Source organism: Polistes dominula, unplaced genomic scaffold, assembly GCF_049000335.1.
Source record: "Polistes dominula isolate Pdom_NZ unplaced genomic scaffold, Pdom_raw_medaka contig_16, whole genome shotgun sequence".
NCBI lineage: Eukaryota > Metazoa > Arthropoda > Insecta > Hymenoptera > Vespidae > Polistes > Polistes dominula.
This window is the reverse complement of record NW_028301040.1, coordinates 4,033,148-4,054,305: the sequence shown is the minus strand read 5'-3', so window position 1 is coordinate 4,054,305 and position 21,158 is coordinate 4,033,148. Positions and strand designations below refer to the sequence as shown.

The following is a 21,158-nucleotide window of genomic DNA, read 5'->3' as shown; positions in this document are numbered from 1 at the left end:
CCTCTTATGGTCCCGTACATGTATTTCTTAGATATTTACCGATCAAACTGTATCCGTGATAAATATTCTTAATATTTTTTTCTAAAAGATGGCACTATCGTAGTTCTTGCCGATAAAACAGTTTTAATATTGTGGATTTTAATAAGTTGCATTGTGATGTCAGTCTACAATAATCAGTCAACAATGTTCTAATTCTTATTTCAAGATTAAATAAACATTGCTTTAAAATATTCAGAAAATAGAAATTTACTTAGAATGAATAAATCTCATGTTAATTTTGTTTCTACAAATTCAAAATTATTTCTGCATAATGAATATAATATCTTATCAATAAGGTGGTACTACACACACACACATACACACACATCATTGGATCAATTTATATTTGTATATTTTATCTTCAATGTATTTATATTTTAATATGCAAATATGTTATTAAAATGTAGATTAACAAAAAATTACTGACTTTTATTAATAAGTGATGTGAATTAATTCGAATGAAAAAAATTATTCTATTTTATTATTTATAATATGTATTTAATTTTTTTTCATTCATTGCACAACCAATGACAATAACAATATAGGCAAATAGGAGATAGATAAACGTTGATTGGTCTAACTCTTGTGATATGAGAACTGTCATCTAGCAGACAAAATAGAAACTACAAAGAATATTATTTATATGGATATAATATGTGTGGTGTTCTTAAAATAAAATTAATTTAGTCGGTGTATAGGTAGAAGTTTGCCATAATGATTTTTTAACACATACCATTTAACCATTAATGGGTTATATTCATAGTAAATTTAGATAGAACGAATTTAGATTTAAATTTTGCTTGTGTATTAATTATGGCGAAAACAAAAACTATTAGTAAAGGTTGTCCAAAATGTGAACAACAGGTAATTTAATTTAATATTTTTCTTTATAATTAATAAAATGTATTAGACATGACAAAAAAATAAATTTATCTAATTTATTATCTGGACGAATGAGTCATATTGTGATAATTCAATCAGAAAATTGTTTTTTTTTTTTAATATATTTTATAAAATTAATATAAAATAAATAATTAAATTATTTATATATTGTTTATTTAATTAAATTTTCTAAAAATAATTATAGTGATGTCTAATATTAATATTAGATTTACACAAATCAAAATGACTTTTTTTTTTTTAATTTATACGTTAAATTTCATTATTCTTTTTCTTAGGCAAACACATTATAATTTTTTTCTTATTATATACATATAATTAAATTTATGAATTTTATTATTAATTCTCTATTCATTAATATTTTAGATATATATGAGGTATAATATTATACCGATAGTTCTAATGTTAATTAAAAATATTTTATTTTTAGGTACCCGTTGCTTGTAAAGCGTGCCCGTGTGGACATTCATTTTTTAATGCACGGCGTAATTCTATCAAAAGTCCACCAAGTCCAGACAGTGGAGTTATGAAAACTAGAAGAACTAATCGTATTAAACGTGAGAAGCCAAATTATTATGACGCATTAGAATATGACAAACAAACAAAGAAAAGTTCAAAGGTATTCTATACCATTACTATTAATATTTTGTATGGTTTGATTATATAGAATATTAAATTAAATATGTAATAATATTAGGACATTTAAAAAAAAATACTATACATAAAATCCTTAACGAATGATCTATAAGTTACATTGAAAATCTCTTACAACTTTGTATTCTTAGATAAGACGTGCTGCAGATACCTCCAGTGATATTGATTGTCGTCAATTAAATAAAAAGAAAAAAAGAAAAGGTAAAGGAAAAGGTAAAACTGGAAGTAGTAGTGGATTGGGTGATGACGATGATGAAATGGAAGGAATTAGTGGCTTATCACCGGAAAAACAATTAACATGCTCTCTTATTTTACAAGAGCTTAATAATAAAATGAGGGTAGTAGCGTGGAAGCCATCATGAATTTCTTTTTCTCTTCAACAGAGATTGTACATATAATTAGGTGATTATAAGATGTGTTTTGACTGTACAAATACTTTTCTTTTTAAAGATGATTAACTCTTTAAAGAATGTTCTCTCAATATTTTTTGAATAATATCGAAGAGACATCACAAAGCAATATAATTTACGATAAAGAAATATTCTCTATATGTATATACATATTTGTACTTTTACAAACAAATATTCTTCCTCTTTTTCTTTTTTTCTATCTGTGATTTTTTGCTCCTAATAGAATATCTCTATTTATTCAATTATTCTTTCTATCAATTATTAGTTAGATAACAGATATATTTATATTTCCACAATCAATAAGACTATTGTAAGACAATTGATCAAAATGGAACAAAAAAAATAATAATAATAATAGCATACAAATGTAAATAGGTATAATTAATATGAAATATGAAATTATGCAATATAAAAGAATAAGGTAGTCTTACTGTAATTACCGTGCTTCAGTTTGTTATTAATGACAGAGATTTTGTACCTTTTTATATATATGTATATATATATATATAAATATATATATGTATAGATATATATATTTATGTATATATATACACACATTTATAATGTAATTAAAAATATAATATTATACATTGTGTATGTAAATAATATGTAAATAACGAATTATAAAGAGGCAAATTGAAGTAAAATAAAATAAGAATGTGATCTATACGCTCGTATTTTCATATTATTCTTAGTGTTCAGTTCTAATTTTGTGCGCGAATTTTTATATATATCTATATAATTAATCGTTTACGTCATAAATAATAATAATAATAATAATAATAATAATAATCAACGAGAGAATAAAGTAATGACAACAAGTAACAAGAACAAGTAACAGTAATAACAACAATTATATTCATAAGAGATTTGATTGATCATGCAGAACATAACGATAATTTATTTCAATAAGTCGAATATATGAATTATTTTTCATTGTATGAAGAATTATTCTCAATATAACTATCAACAAATTTATAAGAAACAAAAATTATATTAGCGACAAAAATGCTGCGATTTATTATTTTTCTAATACACGTTTACTCTCTCTTTCTCTCTCTCTCTTTTTCTCTCTCTCTTTCTCTCTCTATCTCTCTCTCTCTCTCTCTTTTCTTCAAGGAATATCACACACTTGCAAAATATTTTATTCTTTCACATTTGTATCTCCTTGACAATTGTTATTTTCAGTATTATTAACAGGCAGCTTCGTTGGTTTTGGTACTTCATTAAATACCAATAGAAGAGGCAAACCTCCCATTACCATACATGTACCCATACACAGGAAACATACGGTGTAACTTCCGGTTACATCACGTAAATAACCTGAAATTATTATTAAAATAATAAACGAGAATAGGTGATTAACGCGTCATCGTCATCATCAATATACAAATTTAAATAACAAATCGTACCTGCGAGAGGTGGTATAGAAATAGCGCCAACACTTTGAAACATTCTGACCAATCCATAAGTCGAAGATATTTTATCAGTTCCATATTGGTCAGCAAGAAGGACGGGAACTAAAAGAAACCAACACCCCAAGCATAATCCGTACATTCCAACGGAACACGCCAAGACGTAAAACGAATGAGCCATTGGAATTGTTAACACCGCAACACCGGCACCAACGACGCTATAAAAGACAAATTTAAGAAGAAAGTTTCATTTCAATACTGTCAATTAATATCACTAAATTAAATAAAAAGAATTTCTTTTTTTTTCAATGAAAAAAACTAAAAAAAAAGAGAGTAGAAGAAATAATCAATGACCCAACAAGAGTAAAAGAAAAATCATGCGAAGTTAGTTCCAATACTAAAAAAATATTACCTTCCAATGTATCCTTTTCGTCGATCAAAAAGTTGCAAATCAGAGAGCCAACCTAATCCAAGTCTGCCACATAAATCGAGAGCAGCCGAGATAGCTACGAGATAACCAGCTTCTGCTTTCGTATAACCACCCGCGTGAACATACGCTGGCAAGTAATATAGCATGTATGGGCTTCCAGTCGACATTAGACTGACTGAAAAGCACATCATTAAAAATTGTGGATTCTTCAATAAGGATAGATCAATGTAACGTGCAACTTTTTGCATTATCGTTTTGGGTTCTTCCGTAGTAGTCGTCGTAACATCGGTTTGGGATATCGGTGCAGGACATACAACTGTGGCGGAAGACCTAAGAGATCTCTGGGATGATCTCGCTTTGTAAACGCACGTTGAGTCAGTTGATAAATCTTCAACGCTATGCAATATACTCGAGCTTCGTATTTTTGAAATTGGTTTCATCATAAGAGTTTCCCCCATCACATCCTTCTCTTCATCACTATCCGTCAATTCGACGGCTATCACGCTATTCTGACTGAACAATTCGTTGAGAAGATTGTGACGAGCTGTCACATCATTAGCAAAGAGAAGATCGAGTTTCTGTTGCTTCGTTGCTTCCTGTCCGCCATTGCTGTCATTCTTTTTTTCATCAGACTTCACCCTTTTGTCGTTCGTTTCATTATTATCCGGAAGATAATTATTCTCAAGTGGCCTGTACAATGTTGCACTGACGCATACGTGAAGCATACATCCACCCAAGAGTAATATCGTACCGTGAAAACCAAAATTCTTGACTAATGTTTCGATTAAAAGCGGAAATACAAAGCTTCCCGCTGCTGTTCCCGATACGCATATGCCGTTTGCTAAAGCACGATGCTTATCGAAGTATTGAGAAACGATTATGATGCCTGGAGTTGTCGACAATCCACCACCGATCCCTGAAAAAATTGATTTTTATTTTCATTTATTCAAAGTTCCGTTTAGTCCAAGATTTTATTTGAGAATTAGTTTCCGAAAGTTGGATTAGGCTCATAAAAATTTAAAAAGCTTTAAAATGGAATAGGTAATACTATGAAAAGGTAATAGCAGTGTCCGAAAAAACTGATTTAAATCATTCCTTGTATTTGTAATTATTGTATAACTCATCTAATAATATATAAAATGATAGGACTCACCAGTCAAGATACCAAATGTAAAAAAGAGATGTATCAAGCTGGTGGCGAAATAACTAGTCGTTAGTCCTAAAGCACAGAACAATCCACCGATGAAAACGACAGCACGGCAGCTATACTTTTGACACAGTATACTCGTTACAGGCGCTGAAATGAAGAATCAATGTTAACTATGTAAGTTTCTACATCGATTGATTTTCTTTATTAATAAACTGCATCAACGTGACTAAGGAAATATTTTCCAAAACTTTATGCGTAGGTTTGCAAACATGCATTTCATTGTATAAGATTGGAGATCAACGTCCCTGAGAACGTAACAATTAATATTATATATAATAAACTAAAAAATAATCTATAAAAAATATAGTTCGTTCAAAATTGCTAAGAAAAATTAGCAAAATTTCAACTGGTAGTGTGAAAAATGAACGAACTCATAGAAAAAAAATATGTGAAACGAAATAATAATAATAATAATAATTGCAGAATGCATGACTCACCCAAGGCGAGACAAAGGCAAGAAAGTATAGCTGGTATCCAAGATGCAACCGATGCTGATGAGTCCTTGAACGTTTCCATGATTTCGACATAGAGGACGCCATAGGATTTGACCAGGCCAGCGACCCAAAACTGGACGAAAAAGGCACCAAATACGACGACCCAACCGTATCCACCATCCAAAGGTATATAAGCAGGATTCCTTAGTTTTTTAGTATCTCTCCTTTTAGGTTTCTTCTTCTTCTTGGTTGGCGGGATTTTCGAATGAATGGGTTTAGAGGAACGAAGTTCACGGGATTTCGCTATCAATGGTCTAGCTGTTAAACTTGATATAGTTAAAAGATTTTCATTATCCTCGTCCTCGATCGTTTCCGGTGGACTTTGTAAATGAGGTGGTACGACCGGTGTCGAGGTAGCAGTAGTAACCATCAACGAGGCTGGCCTCATAGTAGGGGATGGCAGGCCAGTACTTAAATCAAATACGGGTGCAGAATGAATCGAGAGTAAGGAACCCAGCTGATTTTGTTGATTCATATTTTCGTCGATGACGGCCGTACTGACCATCTCCTGTGACGCTGTTCCAATTCCTCTTGTGCCACAGCCGACCGTCGAGGTCGCACGGTCGACCGATCTACACGAATCCTGGAAACTCCATTCCCGTGGCAACGACATTTTTTACTGTCTTCGACGAAACGAGAACCGTAATACATTGGAGTTACGTATTCTTTCTCTTTCACTCTCTCTCTCTCTCTCTCTCTCTTTCTCTCTTCCTCTCGTTCTCTCTAACTCTCTTATGCGTTTACGTTTATGTTTAATATTTTTTTAAGGTTTGCAACCAAAAAGAGAAGAAGACTCTTGTCTAATTATCTTTATCTATTTTTTTCTTTTACCTTGCACTCTCACTCTCTCTCTTTCTACTTCACCCTCTCACCCTCTCTCGCTCTCTCTCTCTCTCTCTCTCTTTCATTCGCCCTCACTCTTCCTTTTTTTGCTTGCTTTACATACGTTACCTAACAATCGTCTATATATCTTGATCTATGTATTCGTATACGTCATAAGCTCTATCTATCTATCTATCTATCTCTTTCTTTCTCTCTCTTTTTCTCTTTCTCTCTTTTTAATTCGTATTTTTTTCTCTTCTTTCCCTTGACAGTGGTGTACAATAGTGACAAACAATAAGGAATCTTTTCTTTAAACACACACTCTATTTTAGTCCTTTTCTTTGCAATGTTCTACGTTACGTTGCCTTTTCTTGTCTTCTCTTGCTTTGCCTTGCCTTGCCTTGCCTTCTTGCCAACCCGGTAGCAATGCCTCTCACCATTTAACTTCTTATTCTCCACTGTTCCTTCTGTCACGATCAGACGGTTCCTCGGTAAATACAGAGTGGAAGGGGGTTGCGCACGCACATGAGGTCGCCACGGGGTGGAAACCTACGGGATCGATATGCAGCAGGTACAAAATGATGAAATGACGCACTCTTTGTCTCTCTCTCTCTCTCTCTTTTATTCCCTTTCTCCTTCTCTATTTTCCTTATTGTGTCTTTCTTTCATTCTTTCTTTCGTTCTTGTCACAATTGCCATGTGTTGTACAACTTTGATCATTGCTCCTCATCAATTTCAATGTTTCAAGAACAATCTAGGTTTAGGATTGCATCTAAGGGATTCTTTCATTTCGTTTGGATTTGGATTCATTCTCATTCCTGTTGATCTACGAGTATGAAAATAATGTGTGATATATATATTATTATTATTATTATTGTAATATGTTAATAAATCGATACTAAATTTGCATAATGATTATGCAAATTCATCCTGACTATACCTTTAATACACCATATCACTTTGTTTTATATAATTTCGAATAAATTTGTGTGTGACACAGTTGTTGCAGATAATATGATAAAAGAAAAATAAAAAAAAATAAATCATTTATGTTTGCGTGTAACTGCATTGACTTTATCCTTGGTTATATCTATTATCCCTTAGATAATGTAAGAATCCACATTTAAGTAGAGTTATTAGGCTGTTATTATTGAAACATGGAAGACACGTGGTAACTTGTGGTACCAGTGTTTACCTCCGTTGAAATATGATCAATATTTTAAACAAGTCTGATAAGTCTATATAATATCTAGAATATACGATCATTGTAGATCAAATCCTTATCTCTATCGCAATATTGCAACATATTATCAAATCTAAGGGAAAGGACAGGTGCAAAGTAGAGATCGAATTCGAAAGTTGGTGCCAAAATCTTTGAATTTACGATAGTGGGGGATGAAAATGGAATCTCTCACTTGCGCGCAGCATCCAACTGGATCAATGTATCCCAAGAGGAGGTCAGATCTTGGCTCTGTCCTCGTACTTCGGGCCATTATAACTTGGGCCGTGCCCAAGTACTCGTCTACCTTGTTTCGTCAAATTTTTCAATCATTTTTTGGTGGGTGGATGAACGCGGTGTCGACAATATATTTTCTATATCTAGTTTAATTTTGTCACATTTTTCTTTTTCATTTCTTTCGGTTTTTTTTTTTTTGTTTAAATTCTTTGTCTTACCTGAAAGAGAGAAGAAATAAACCGGAATTTAATTAAACGTCAGGTAGGTCGAGAGAAATCCGTTTAAGGCATGCAAATTTTAACATAGATTTTCTTTCATATTTCGTATTTTTTTTTAGACTTCACTTTGTTTACCCTAACGCAATGGGAAAATCTAGTAAAATGATAGCATTGATTTGTCTTCTGATGCTTTTCGAAGACAATAGTCATGCCGTGAGACCATCCAGTCACAACAGTCCAACTTTGTTCATGATCGGTGGTGTCCTTTCAAACAACGAAAGCAAAAGTTACTTTGCTGACACCGTAGCCGTGAGCATACATTTTATCGAGACATTATAAATTAATGTTTGCATTGAACAAAGGCTTTGTTTTATTGATACAAACATAATATAATTGTTATATTTTAGCATTTGAACTTTGATTCGCAATACGTGAACAAAGGTATAACTTATCAGCACACTGTCATCGAAATGGATTCCAATCCGATCAGAACAGCTCTCAGCGTTTGTAAATCTTTAATCGCTCAACAAGTTTATGCAGTAGTTGTGTCCAATCCTCTAACAGGTGATTTGTCACCAGCTGCTGTTTCCTATACGAGTGGTTTTTATCATATACCTGTAATTGGTATCTCTTCGCGTGATTCAGCATTTTCCGATAAAGTACGTCGATCTTTAGATCATACATTACTTGTATTCATAAGAATGTACAAGAAATTCTTTCAAATGGACACAAACATATTTCAAAATATTTTTTCAGAACATACACGTGTCATTCTTACGAACCGTCCCGCCATATTCTCATCAGGCTGACGTATGGGTTGAAATGTTGAAATATTTTAACTACATGAAGATCATATTCATCCATAGTTCGGACACCGATGGTCGTGCTTTGCTAGGACGTTTTCAAACGACCTCGCAAAATTTAGAAGACGACGTTGAAATAAAAGTACACGTAGGTCCATCTGTCCTCTCCTTTCATTTACCTCTAAACATTTTTTAATATCGATAATTTTCTGCCCATAAAAAAAAAACAGGTAGAATCCGTAATAGAATTCGAGCCGGGTCTTGATAGTTTTATGGAACATTTGATGGAAATGAAAAATGCACAAGCCAGGGTCTGTCTGATGTATGCCACGTAAGTAAAATCAATTTATCAATTAGAATCATTTTATATTTCGAATATAAACATTTGAATACGTTTTGTTTAACTTACAGAAAAACAGATGCAAAAATAATCTTCAGAGATGCAGCATCATTGAACATGACCGGAGCTGGATACGTTTGGATCGTTACCGAGCAAGCATTGGATGCACCTAACGCACCAGAAGGTCTTCTTGGACTGAAATTAATTAATGCGAGTGCAGAGAAGGCTCACATCAAGGACAGCCTGTCAGTCCTTTTGCGATCTCACACGATAGGCACTCCTACATGTATATGCATGAAACTGTGTACATAGTTTCACGATTAGGTAAAACTTCCACTTCACACAATTCCACGATCGCCTGGAATCCCATCAACTATGAAGAAAGGATTGAGATTGCTGAAATTCTTCTTCCCCTGATTATCTTCTTCAATTTTCATCTTCTCGTCACTATCTCTTTACTCTTTACTCTTTTGCTAGCTTTATAATTGTAATATATATTTTTTCTTTCTTTTTTTTTTTATATCAAATTTTTATTTATCTTGCACATCGTTTCATCTACAAGGTGCCTAACTTTTTTTTTTCTTAAAAACTGCTTACATATACAAAACTTGAAACTACTGTCTCATTTCTCAACGTAGTCATCCTGTACTCGTAAGTATATATTTTTCGACGTCCTGATTACATGATCGTTGTCTTTACAAATCTATTTTGTCCATTGAAAAATTAATCGATGATGCGAATACGACACAACTTTTTGTCTAAACAATCATTCACAGTGACCATGTAATCAGACTGCGTCGATATTATAAAAAAAAATATATACGCATACAGAATCACTGTATGTTAAGAATTGAAAGTAATTTCAGCTTTTTGTTGTACGTAGTTTGAAAAAAAAACTTAGGAGACCTTAGAACTTGAGAATGCACTTCTTAACAACAATATTTCTTGATTATTACACAGGTATCACTGAGATTAAGAACCAGCATCAATTAATTTGAAAACTTTGATGTATCGATGTTGGTTACAGATCTAAGGACTCTGATTTCATCTCATGGATGTTACTGCATGGAAACGTTGTCCCGTAGAAATTGTGTTGTGTGCATAAGTATATTTAAGTAATCCGATTATTAATTTTTCTGATGTCGAGGGTATATACTTACTTTTCCAGATACGCTTTTGTCTCTGCATTACGAGAAATGAACGAAAGTGAAGAAATCACGAGCGCTCCCAAGGATTGCGGTGATTCCGGAACGATATGGGAAACTGGGAAGAAACTTTTTGAGTATGTCATCGTGTTTTTTTAATTTTAATATTAACAATTTAACATTAGTAAATTAGATATATTATAATTGCGTAATATATACAATTGTATGATTTAAGTTATATCCGTCAACAAGTTTTAACAAATGGAGAAACTGGCAGAGTTGCTTTTGACGACAACGGTGATCGTATTTTTGCCGAATATGATATTATTAACGTTAATGAAAATGGTCGACAAGTTTCAGTTGGACAATACTTTTATCCAACTGTAAGTATTATAAAGATCAAAATTATTTATTATTAAAATTCTATCAAATGAACGAAAATCTCAACATTTGTATGAAATTTGTTCGATATTTTATCAGAATGGAACAAAAATGAAGTTAAGAGTTAACGAGTCGAGTATCATTTGGCCTGGACCTTCCAAAAATAAACCCGAAGGTTTAATGATACCAACGCACTTAAAGGTATTGACAATTGAAGAGAAACCTTTCGTTTACGTACGTGAAGCAAGCGAGAGTGAATCTTGCCTGCCTGATGAAATAGCATGTCCTCACTTCAATATTGATGAAAATGAGAGTAAGTAATTTAATCAAATGATGTGTGTACTTGCGTTTAACTGTGAAATTAATTAATGATCATGGAAATAAATGAAACCTTGTAATTTATAGATTTAAAGACGTATTGTTGCAAAGGTTATTGCGTTGATTTGTTGAAAGAATTATCAAAGACTATCAATTTCACTTATAATCTTGCTCTATCCCCGGATGGTCAATTTGGCAGTTATGTCATCAAAAATAATTCAGGTATATTACTAACAAATATTCTCTAGTATACATTCATTTGTTTAATTTATTTATTAATCTAACATAGACAAAAAACAAGGAAATCTAACTTTTCAGTTGGAGGGAAAAAGAATGGACAGGACTAATCGGAGAATTGGTGAACGAACGAGCGGATATGATCGTTGCACCATTGACGATTAATCCTGAACGTGCTGAATTCATTGAATTCAGCAAGCCATTCAAATATCAAGGAATAACTATTTTGGAAAAAAAGGTATCAGAGACAAATATAAATTCCCAATGAAACTCTCATCCCAAGAAAAGATACCTGAATGTTAAATTAATAAAATCTTGTTTGATTCCAGCCATCTAGATCATCAACATTGGTATCTTTCTTACAACCATTTAGTAACACCCTTTGGATCTTGGTGATGGTTTCGGTGCACGTAGTGGCGCTAGTTCTGTACCTCCTCGACCGGTTTTCACCTTTCGGGAGGTTCAAACTAGCTAATACTGACGGCACCGAGGAAGATGCCCTCAATCTCTCGAGTGCCGTTTGGTTTGCATGGGGAGTATTATTAAATAGTGGAATTGGTGAAGGTAAATATGGTCTTCTCTTGTCATCATACTTTGCGTATAAATTAAACGACCTATTAGAAAAAATGTTTACCATTGCTACTAACAAGATTTTAATTATAATGTATTATATTATTTAGGTACTCCAAGAAGTTTTTCAGCTCGAGTATTGGGCATGGTATGGGCAGGGTTTGCTATGATCATTGTGGCATCATATACAGCTAATTTAGCTGCTTTCCTCGTCTTGGAACGTCCTAAAACTAAATTAACTGGGATTAATGATGCCCGAGTAAGTAGGCCCAAATTTTCTAAAAAAAAGAATACGCACACAGATAAAGAATAAAACAATAAATATTATTTTATATGTATTGTATTAAAGCTCAGGAATACTATGGAAAATTTAACATGCGCTACAGTTAAGGGATCAGCAGTGGACATGTATTTCAGGCGACAAGTTGAACTCTCTAATATGTATCGAACGATGGAAGCTAATAATTACGATACAGCTGAAGACGCTATACGTGATATCAAAATTGGGTAGGTATTATTTACACCTGTCCTTCCTTAATATAATTTTCCAAGCAAGAGTGTAAATACGTACAGTATGATAAGTCATTTGTGCCATCTTTAGGAAATTAATGGCATTCATCTGGGATAGCTCACGTTTGGAATTTGAGGCAGCTCAAGATTGCGAGTTAGTAACAGCCGGTGAATTATTTGGTCGTTCTGGTTACGGAATTGGCTTACAGAAAGGTTCACCCTGGGCGGATGCCGTGACTCTGGCAATTTTAGACTTTCACGAAAGTAATAGCAACGCTATGATATCAGTATAAGAATAGATAAATGAAACATGAATATTTTTTTTAACGAATTGTAGTGAAAAAGAAAAGACTTTAAAAAGTAACAAAGAAAAGAAATAACAATTTCAAATGTAATAATTAACACTTCATATATCGTTTTTAGGTGGTTTCATGGAAAGTCTCGATAATCTTTGGATACTACAAGGGAATCTACAACAATGCGAACAATTTGAAAAAACTCCGAACACTCTCGGATTGAAAAATATGGCAGGAGTGTTCATAGTGGTTGCGGTCGGTATCATCGGTGGTATCGGTTTGATTATTATCGAGATGGCGTACAAGAAGCATCAAATTAAAAAACAGAAGAAAATGGAACTGGCAAGGCACGCAGCCGATAAATGGCGAGGAACGATCGAGGTAAACAGCGATCGGCAGCCGATTTCGTTGTTTGATATGTTTCCATCGTTTCTTCAGAAATGTGTGTTTATCAGTAATCCTCAGGAAGCGACGACGAGGTAGCTGCGCTGAAGCATGTCCATTTCCCGAGGGACTTCCCTTCGAACCCTAGTAATAATAATTACGTGATAATTAGCGAGTTGCACAACTGACAGTGTGTAGAAATTATTATGAAGAAGTAGTTGTAGGTAAAATTAGTTGCAGATACATATATACATATATATATATGCATATACATATTTCATAAAACTTTTATCCTTTCTCTCGAGGAAATACGATACACGTAGGATCATCCTAAAAAACCATACACATAAATAACTAATTAAATTTTTTTTAATCTCTATTAAAAAGATAATTGAAAATATTAAAATTAAATACAGCAAACGTGTATTACATATCTTTGAACGATCCTACGTGTATTCTTACGTAACGTTAAATCGATCATAATAGTCAACATTTTCCTTTCGAAGGATTTCCTTTGCGACAAGATACTTATAAGTTCATTTGTATATAACCCTTCATTTTATTTATGCAGAAGCGGAAAACACTTCGAGCTTCGATAGCTGCACATCGAAGAATTGATAGCAACGGCCTGAACGATCCAACGACCGTCAGCTTGGCAGTCGATACGGTCGCCAGATGCACCGTCTTACCGCGTAGTCCAGGAAGAGCATGGCCTGGAGATAGTGATATACGTCAACGACCAATGTCACGTTCTGAGGACGTAAGATTATCACCTGCCGTTTACACCGCCGATGTATCTCATCTTGTAGTTTAAATTATTATATACATACACACACACACACACACACACTGTGTACTTACGTGTTCACAAAAAATAGTTTTTTAATATGTACAACTCTTTCATATATATATATATATTAACGCACACTACGAACTGAAGGAATTGTATTAATAGTTAAAATTAGGTCTCGTTCATTGAAATAAAAAAAATTCTTTAATTGTTACAATTTCTATATATATATTTATTTTTTATTTTGTTTTATATTAATTTATTTATTTTATTTTTCATTTTTTAGAATAATCCACTGATGATTTGGGAATCATCATTTTTGAAAGACGCGCCATATGTTCCTGGAAACAATGTATCTTGACTCGGTTGATAATCTATCGACCCGTCAAATCAAATGTATACGTTTAAATATTTTATTGTTAAAATATGTGACAAATTTAATTGTTAATTGAATAGTTTTTTATAATTCAATATCATTTGAATATTTGAATGTAATCTTACAATTTGTATCATAAGAATTTAAAATCCTTAGTTCTCCGATCTGCCGCCATTGTCGAAGTAGCGCTGCAAGCAGTCATTTTTTAAAACACCAAGTTTCTTCTCGGAATCTTCAATTTTCTTCGTTCAGGGCCATAACACACGAGAACGAAGGAATTGTGTCAAATGTGGTGTCAGCTTGTAGAGAGTGTACTGTCAATCGAAAAAGAGTTAACTTATCAACTATCGAATATCGAATTAATATAGTAGATAGTGTTTCGCCATTAAATATCTAATTAATTATTTCGGTAAGGAAATGGCGGATACTACTGTGGATGCAACGAGGCGTTTAAACGTTAAGAAACAGACATTGGACGACGCTTACGCTGCGCCCGCAAATTTTCTCGAAATTGACGTGATTAATCCAATCACACACGGCGTCGGTAAAAAAAGATATACCGATTACGAGGTCCGCATGAGAGTAAGTTGAATAAATTTCTATCGAATATCCGGAGGTTGTCCTCTTTTGGATTTTTCTTGTCTATCCTTTTTTTTAGTCTTTTTTGGAACCTCTTTCTTCTTGGAACTTTACCAAATTATTGATACAAATCAAAGACCTTTGACATTTATCCAAGTAATAATTTATTATACGCACAATCTATCTATCTACCTATTTATTTAAATAAGGACATTCTATTTGAATGAACTTTAATTTCAATTATTATTGTTATCAACTCTACTGTTCATTGCCTCGGTTCTTCCCCCCTGTTTCTATACATCAAATTATAAAACATTACTTTCGTCCAATTTCATTTGTGCATTTATGTTTCGTTATATTATATCTCTGTCCCGGGAGAGAGAAAAAGTGACGATATCGCGAGATATTCTCGCTTATTATCGCATAACATTAGATAAACGAATTTAATGAAATTATCTGTTTTTACTTTAACTCTGTATTCTGAGAGGAGAAGGATACCTTAGTAAATTTTAAGATGTTCCACCAATGTTAATATTTCTAGGGTTTCTGTAATGATGCTTCTGTCTTTACTAATTATTATCTATTACAGAATATATATATCTATAGGATGTCCTCAGTTTTACTTGCCAAATTGTGTCAGTGTATTTTATCTACAAAAATAAGAAAAAAAATGTTATATAAAAACATTGGTCATTTAAAACTCTATTAAAAAGTTAAAATGTCTTGTTCAAAATGACAATTGCCTAAACGAATGCAACCCTGACACTGTTTTTGGAATGAAATGAACTTGTTTCGCATAACTGTGAATGCATATTCAAAAATACTGAATGATAAGATATACTCTTTTGCTACAAAATTTGCTTTGATACTACTCTGTTACAACAGTCAGAGTATTTTTATCTCACATTCTTGGTTTGAAAATACTTTTTGCATTTTTATTAGTTATACCTCGTAAGAAAATTTAAAGAGAATTGTGATATCGATTGAGATTTATTAAATCATTTTGAAATAGTAAACAGCATAGATAAACATTGACAGTGATGAGTAAATAAATGTGAACATATCTATAATTGATATTATAATTTTAGAATAAAACTTTAAATGACCTATATTTATATAATATTTTTTTACTTTTCTTTATGTATAGAATATGTTGACACCCTGTATATATATTTATGTCTTCTAAATTCTTCTTCTTTCTTTCCTTTTTTTTTCTTTTCTTATTTTAAAGACAAACCTACCCGTCTTTAAAGTCAAAGACTCGACGGTCAGAAGAAGATACAGCGATTTTGAATGGCTGAGAAACGAATTGGAAAGGGACAGCAAGGTATATCAATCGATTAATATATTCTCTTTACTCAAGGTTTATAATATTATATATTATATTTTTTATTTAAATTGTAGATTGTTGTACCACCATTACCTGGAAAGGCATGGAAACGTCAAATGCCATTTCGAGGAGATGATGGAATTTTTGAGGAAGATTTTATTGAGGACCGAAGGAAAGGTTTAGAGATATTTGTTAATAAGTAAGTATTATCAATTAATATTTTATATATTTAATTGTACTAAAATTGAATACATCTATAAGTTTCAATATTAAATGTTTTAGAATAGCTGGACATCCGTTAGCACAGAACGAACGATGTTTACATTTGTTTCTGCAAGAACCTGTAATAGACAAGAACTACGTACCTGGGAAAATACGTAATACATAAGTAATAATGTTAAGACTAATTCACAAGTATATTTCACCCAGTCTTTGATATTTAAGCCATATTTCATTATTTTAATAATAATGTTTCATTGAGAGATTCGAAAAGATCCTTCTTTATATATACATACATATATGTATATATGTATATGGTTTATGTATATGGTTTATGTATATGTATATGTATATATATTTTTTCATATTATATAATTGAGCTTTTAGTCCTGTGATGTTTAATCAAGTATCTTGATTTTGTAATAGTTATGTTTAAATCGTTTTCTTTTTTTTTTTTTTCAAATTAATGTGTGAAGGATCTTTTATCAAAAAATTGAAATATTAGTTAACTTAATTAAGTTAACTTTCTAGAGAATTTATAAACGATCTCAACAATAATAATCTACACATCAGGCAAAAAATGAATTATTAAGGTGAATCACTATAAATAATAATAATAATAATAATAATAATAATGATAATAATAATAAATGAAAAAGAAAAGAAAGACAGAATTTGTGCATGTATAAAACGCAACACACAGCGTTGTTACACTTTTGCATAATAAATGATGCACAAATTTCTGTTCATTAAAATATGGCTTATGGAAATTAAAAAAGATTAAAAAAAAAAAAAAGAATAAAAATTAATAATAATAATATTTATGTACAAGTTGCTCGGTAGAAAAGTGCAAAACAGAAATAATTATATAATAATAGTTGATCCAAATCTGCTTTTTCGTACTTTTATTGGATAAACTACCTGCAAATTTCTCAACAAAAAACTTTCTCACTCTTAAGTAATGAAATTATTGCAACATATCTTGTTGTTTCTAATTTCTTTATAACTTTTGAGTTTTAACATTGTTTCTACCAATGAATATTTTCATGGACAACTTGTACGAATCTATTTTCTCAAATAATTTATGTACAAAGGTGTAAAACTCTAAAATACGAATTTTCCTTTTAATTAGTAACTAAATAATAATTTAAATCAAAATATTGAGTTTTTAAATAATTATAATAATAATAATAATAATAAATATTAATATAAATATAGTATATAATATATCTATTTGCTAAAAGGAATATTCTTGAAAAACATTTGTACATCTAAATATTCTGAATCTTTTTGTCGTGTTTGAATTTTTCGTTTCGAACACAAATGAAATAAAGTAATTATTGTTACTATTATTACTATTACGATTATTGTCATTGATATTGTTTGAAAATTAAGAGTAAAATTATTGACTTTTATACAATGGCCACATTTTTTTCAAATTCGTGTATTATACGAGTTTTGTGTTAAAAGACAACCTTATTGTTTGCATGAAACATTATTTTTTCATAAATATTTAGAATATAACAATATGGAATCTAAGCAGGTACAATCAATGGGCACACAATAACACTTCAGTCTTTAATTATTTAATAATTATTAATATCATAAGCCTACCTTTACAACTATTATCTGTGCACAAAAAATATTAATGAGTTTTTGAAAAAACAATTTCTTTTCTTTCCTTTATTTTTATTATGTTTTTTTTTCTTTTTTTTTTTTAAATAAGAATGAGTATTAAATTAATAATATATCTAAAATTTAAGACATACTTTTTTATTTATCAGTCTCTTAAAGGGAAAAAATATCGTTAAAATTTTTTCAATAAAAACTTTAAAATGGTTAATGCTTGTTAAACAAAAAAGAAAAATAATTTAAGTTCATATTGCTATAGATAATAATTGATCTGTAATTGTGTTTCATTTTCGTTCTAATCTACGTCAGAAATGGGTAATTCATATGTCTTTATTATATATATATATCTTGACTGGTCTTAATGAGTTGCCTATTTCGGAAGTAATTTTCTATGTACTTGTTAACACAGCTCTCTTCTGAAAATTAAAAATGAATAGTAAATTATAATATAGATAGGAATGATTATAAAAATTGAGATAAAATGTTATTTAATTTTTCAACTGCTGAGTACTCAAAAATAAAATATCACATCAGTCGTACCCCAACTTTCATTGGATGCCTAAAGGCACTATTTGCAGTCAAAAGATTAAATATAAATAAATAATATCTTACCAGGAAATGTATTTTCAATGATAAGCATATCAGCAATATGCTTGGCTACAGCTTTAAATAATTGGCGATCTTTGATTCGTCTTTTTTTATAGAATGGCATTAGATATTTGACAATCCATGGAGCTATTCTTTCTTTACAAGCAGTTAAATGTTCTTCTATACAAATTGGTGAATCAGGCATCATTTCTTCTTCGTCAGATTCTCCAAACAATTCAATAAATTTTCTTTTAATTCTACCATGTTTACGATAATTTGTCAAAGATAATTCGGTCAATTTTCTTTTTAATTTAGAAACTTGATGTACTCTTTCGACAAACCAAATACCATCCGCTCTTTTCTTTTGTTTATTTTCATTTGTAGGTTCTTGTTTGCACTTAACAGTTGTATCTTCTTTATTAAGTTCAGTTGGTGGTTTATCCACTCTACTTTTCATTTCCTTATAATAACTAAAACTAAATTTTCCTTGAGCAGGAGAAGACATTTTTACAGTATTATTACTCTTTGGAATATTATTGCTTTCTTCTACACGTTTTAAATTAGAAATCAACGGGTTATCCGTTTCCAAACTCATTTTGCTGATTTCATTGTCAACACTAGCCTTACTTATGCCTGAATGTTTTTCGATTAATGTTGTCAAATCACTACTGTCATCACTCTCACAAAACATATCTTCCATATGTTGTAAAAGTGAATCTTGCGAGATATCATCATGTTTATCGACAGGCTCAACAGTTGGTTGCTGAACAAATTTATCAGTTGAAAGTATTTGAGTTAAAATAGTTGTTTCTTGACTTTCCTCGTTAAATATTAATTTATCAGTAATCTCTTCTTTAAATACAAGTGTTTTAACGCTTGCATTGTCTTGCATGGAAATGTTTGATTCTTCTATACAAGGGGGTGCCTTCTTATCTACAGATAATAGTTCCGTCGCATTAAATAATTCTTCATAATTAGATGTAATGCAAGCGTCTTGCATAGTATTTATTTTACGGTGATCACAGGAATTAGTTTTTAAACATGAACTATTAGTTTGTACACCAACATCAACTTTATTAGATGGTGTTTCTAATAGCATCACTAACTGTTTATACACTTTTTTTGTGAAGTGTGGGACTTAATATCTGAAATCTTTAAAAAAATGATTACAGACTTGTAAATAATGTCTCTTCTCAATGGTATATCTTACCATTTTAAACATGTGTTGTCTATACAAAGAAGCTTCTAAAGAACATCTAACGGCATCCAATTCCATTTGATCTGCGCATTTTTTTAATTCGTAACTTTGAGCTTCTTGATTTTTTTGTTTATAACATACTATGTAATTATTCAATAAACATTCGTGTAGATACGAGAAGTACACTGCACGTACCTGTTTCAAATATATACACCTCGTCTTTAATTTTATTCAATATATGAAATATTTGAAATTAATTTCAAATATACTCATACCTCTATATTTATATTTATATATACACATACATATAAATATATATACAAATATATATATACACATTATATATGTATATATTTATATAATAATATATTATGTGTATTTATATATTTTTTTTATATAATAAAAATTATATTATAATAAAATGAAACATGCCATTGCAGTAAGTCGTAAGAATTCATGATTGGGAGTAGAAGGTAACAGAAAATTGTTGTCTGTTATTGATGGTAGTGTCATAGGAAGGATCTTGTCGAGTTCATTCAAACTAGCATCTTCGTCTATTTCAGCTTCGTTAACCTCTTTTTCTTGCTTCAATGTAAATGGCAATGTTATATCCATCGATTTCATTGCTGTCATGTTCATGTTTAATTTAAAATTATCATTTAATTGTTACTTAATAAATGACCATTTTAATTTCTCTTTCTCTCTCTATCCCCTTCTCTTTTACTTTCTTTCTCTGTCCCTCTCTCTTTCAATGTCTCTTTCTTCTATAATAAAAAATTATTTATATGTTGGACACACATATAAACATTTAATCAAATATATGATACATAATACGATGCACATTTTGATCTATTAAACAAATGTTCTGTTAACTCGCGGTAACTGTTTTCTTTTACAGATTTAAAATGTTTATAACTTAACACTCTATATCAATTAACAAGAAAAAATATTTACGTTTTTTTTAAGAATGGTTAGTAATATATTGAACACTGACACCAAGTGGCAATCTATGAAAACATCAAACAAGAATTTCTATTCTTCAGATAGGCATATTTGTTTTACAAAAATTAATGTTTTTAATTGATAATTTATATTACAAATATAACACCTAAGTAAATTTAGAAATATTTCCAAAATTAATATCTCTTTTATTTTTTATTTAATTTGACATTATTATATCCGTTTATGCATCCACATGCATTCGCTTGTAATAATATTTGTTAATTTACAATATTTTATTAAATAAAGAGAATAATTCGATAAATATTATCAATATTAAAAATAATACGAATAATGTTTTCACTGTAAACGCAAAAATATTTTTTATTTCATAATGTTTATTTTTATTTTTATTTTTTTATAGAACAAATTCTATCGGTATGGCAGATTCCTGTAAATGTTATCAACTATCATT

The 21,158-nt window shown here is 30.8% G+C and overlaps 5 protein-coding genes and 1 long non-coding RNA gene across 6 annotated transcripts; 3 read left to right on the top strand and 3 right to left on the bottom strand.

The window, feature by feature from the left end:
• Positions 1 to 712: 712 nt before the first annotated feature.
• LOC107064879 (uncharacterized) lies at positions 713 to 2,423 on the top strand. The gene is made up of 3 exons (XM_015318047.2): positions 713 to 903; positions 1,370 to 1,558; positions 1,725 to 2,423. Exons 1-3 carry the CDS (start codon positions 853 to 855, stop codon positions 1,953 to 1,955), a joined length of 471 nt encoding a protein of 156 aa, XP_015173533.1. The 5' UTR covers positions 713 to 852; the 3' UTR covers positions 1,956 to 2,423.
• A 415-nt stretch (positions 2,424 to 2,838) lies between these two features.
• Positions 2,839 to 6,882, bottom strand: Sln (monocarboxylic acid transporter silnoon). The gene is made up of 5 exons (XM_015318089.2): positions 5,496 to 6,882; positions 5,002 to 5,145; positions 3,831 to 4,764; positions 3,416 to 3,636; positions 2,839 to 3,326 (listed from the first exon to the last, which is right to left on the bottom strand). The coding sequence occupies exons 1-5, from the start codon at positions 6,163 to 6,165 to the stop codon at positions 3,148 to 3,150; spliced, it is 2,148 nt and encodes a 715-aa protein (XP_015173575.2). The 5' UTR covers positions 6,166 to 6,882; the 3' UTR covers positions 2,839 to 3,147.
• A 956-nt stretch (positions 6,883 to 7,838) lies between these two features.
• Nmdar1 (glutamate ionotropic receptor NMDA type subunit 1) lies at positions 7,839 to 14,039 on the top strand. The gene is made up of 17 exons (XM_089174626.1): positions 7,839 to 8,091; positions 8,168 to 8,357; positions 8,456 to 8,707; positions 8,805 to 9,003; positions 9,086 to 9,182; positions 9,263 to 9,436; positions 10,360 to 10,473; positions 10,572 to 10,719; positions 10,817 to 11,030; positions 11,123 to 11,257; positions 11,368 to 11,510; positions 11,602 to 11,836; positions 11,953 to 12,101; positions 12,192 to 12,349; positions 12,444 to 12,616; positions 12,776 to 13,029; positions 13,604 to 14,039. The coding sequence occupies exons 2-17, from the start codon at positions 8,193 to 8,195 to the stop codon at positions 13,844 to 13,846; spliced, it is 2,853 nt and encodes a 950-aa protein (XP_089030752.1). The 5' UTR covers positions 7,839 to 8,091; positions 8,168 to 8,192; the 3' UTR covers positions 13,847 to 14,039.
• LOC149031806 (uncharacterized) lies at positions 13,847 to 14,460 on the bottom strand. The gene is made up of 2 exons (XR_016177310.1): positions 14,324 to 14,460; positions 13,847 to 14,196 (listed from the first exon to the last, which is right to left on the bottom strand). It is a non-coding gene; the product is annotated as an uncharacterized LOC149031806 (long non-coding RNA).
• A 1-nt stretch (position 14,461) lies between these two features.
• Positions 14,462 to 17,131, top strand: Snx3 (sorting nexin 3). The gene is made up of 4 exons (XM_015318024.2): positions 14,462 to 14,780; positions 16,009 to 16,104; positions 16,182 to 16,306; positions 16,390 to 17,131. Exons 1-4 carry the CDS (start codon positions 14,616 to 14,618, stop codon positions 16,493 to 16,495), a joined length of 492 nt encoding a protein of 163 aa, XP_015173510.1. The 5' UTR covers positions 14,462 to 14,615; the 3' UTR covers positions 16,496 to 17,131.
• Positions 17,132 to 17,995: 864 nt separating this feature from the next.
• LOC107064871 (uncharacterized) lies at positions 17,996 to 20,883 on the bottom strand. Its single transcript, XM_015318025.2, is given in 5 exon segments — positions 17,996 to 18,374; positions 18,571 to 19,662; positions 19,665 to 19,698; positions 19,757 to 19,939; positions 20,177 to 20,883. Coding segments are annotated over 5 exon segments (1,599 nt in total). The 5' UTR covers positions 20,384 to 20,883; the 3' UTR covers positions 17,996 to 18,291.
• Positions 20,884 to 21,158: the final 275 nt, after the last annotated feature.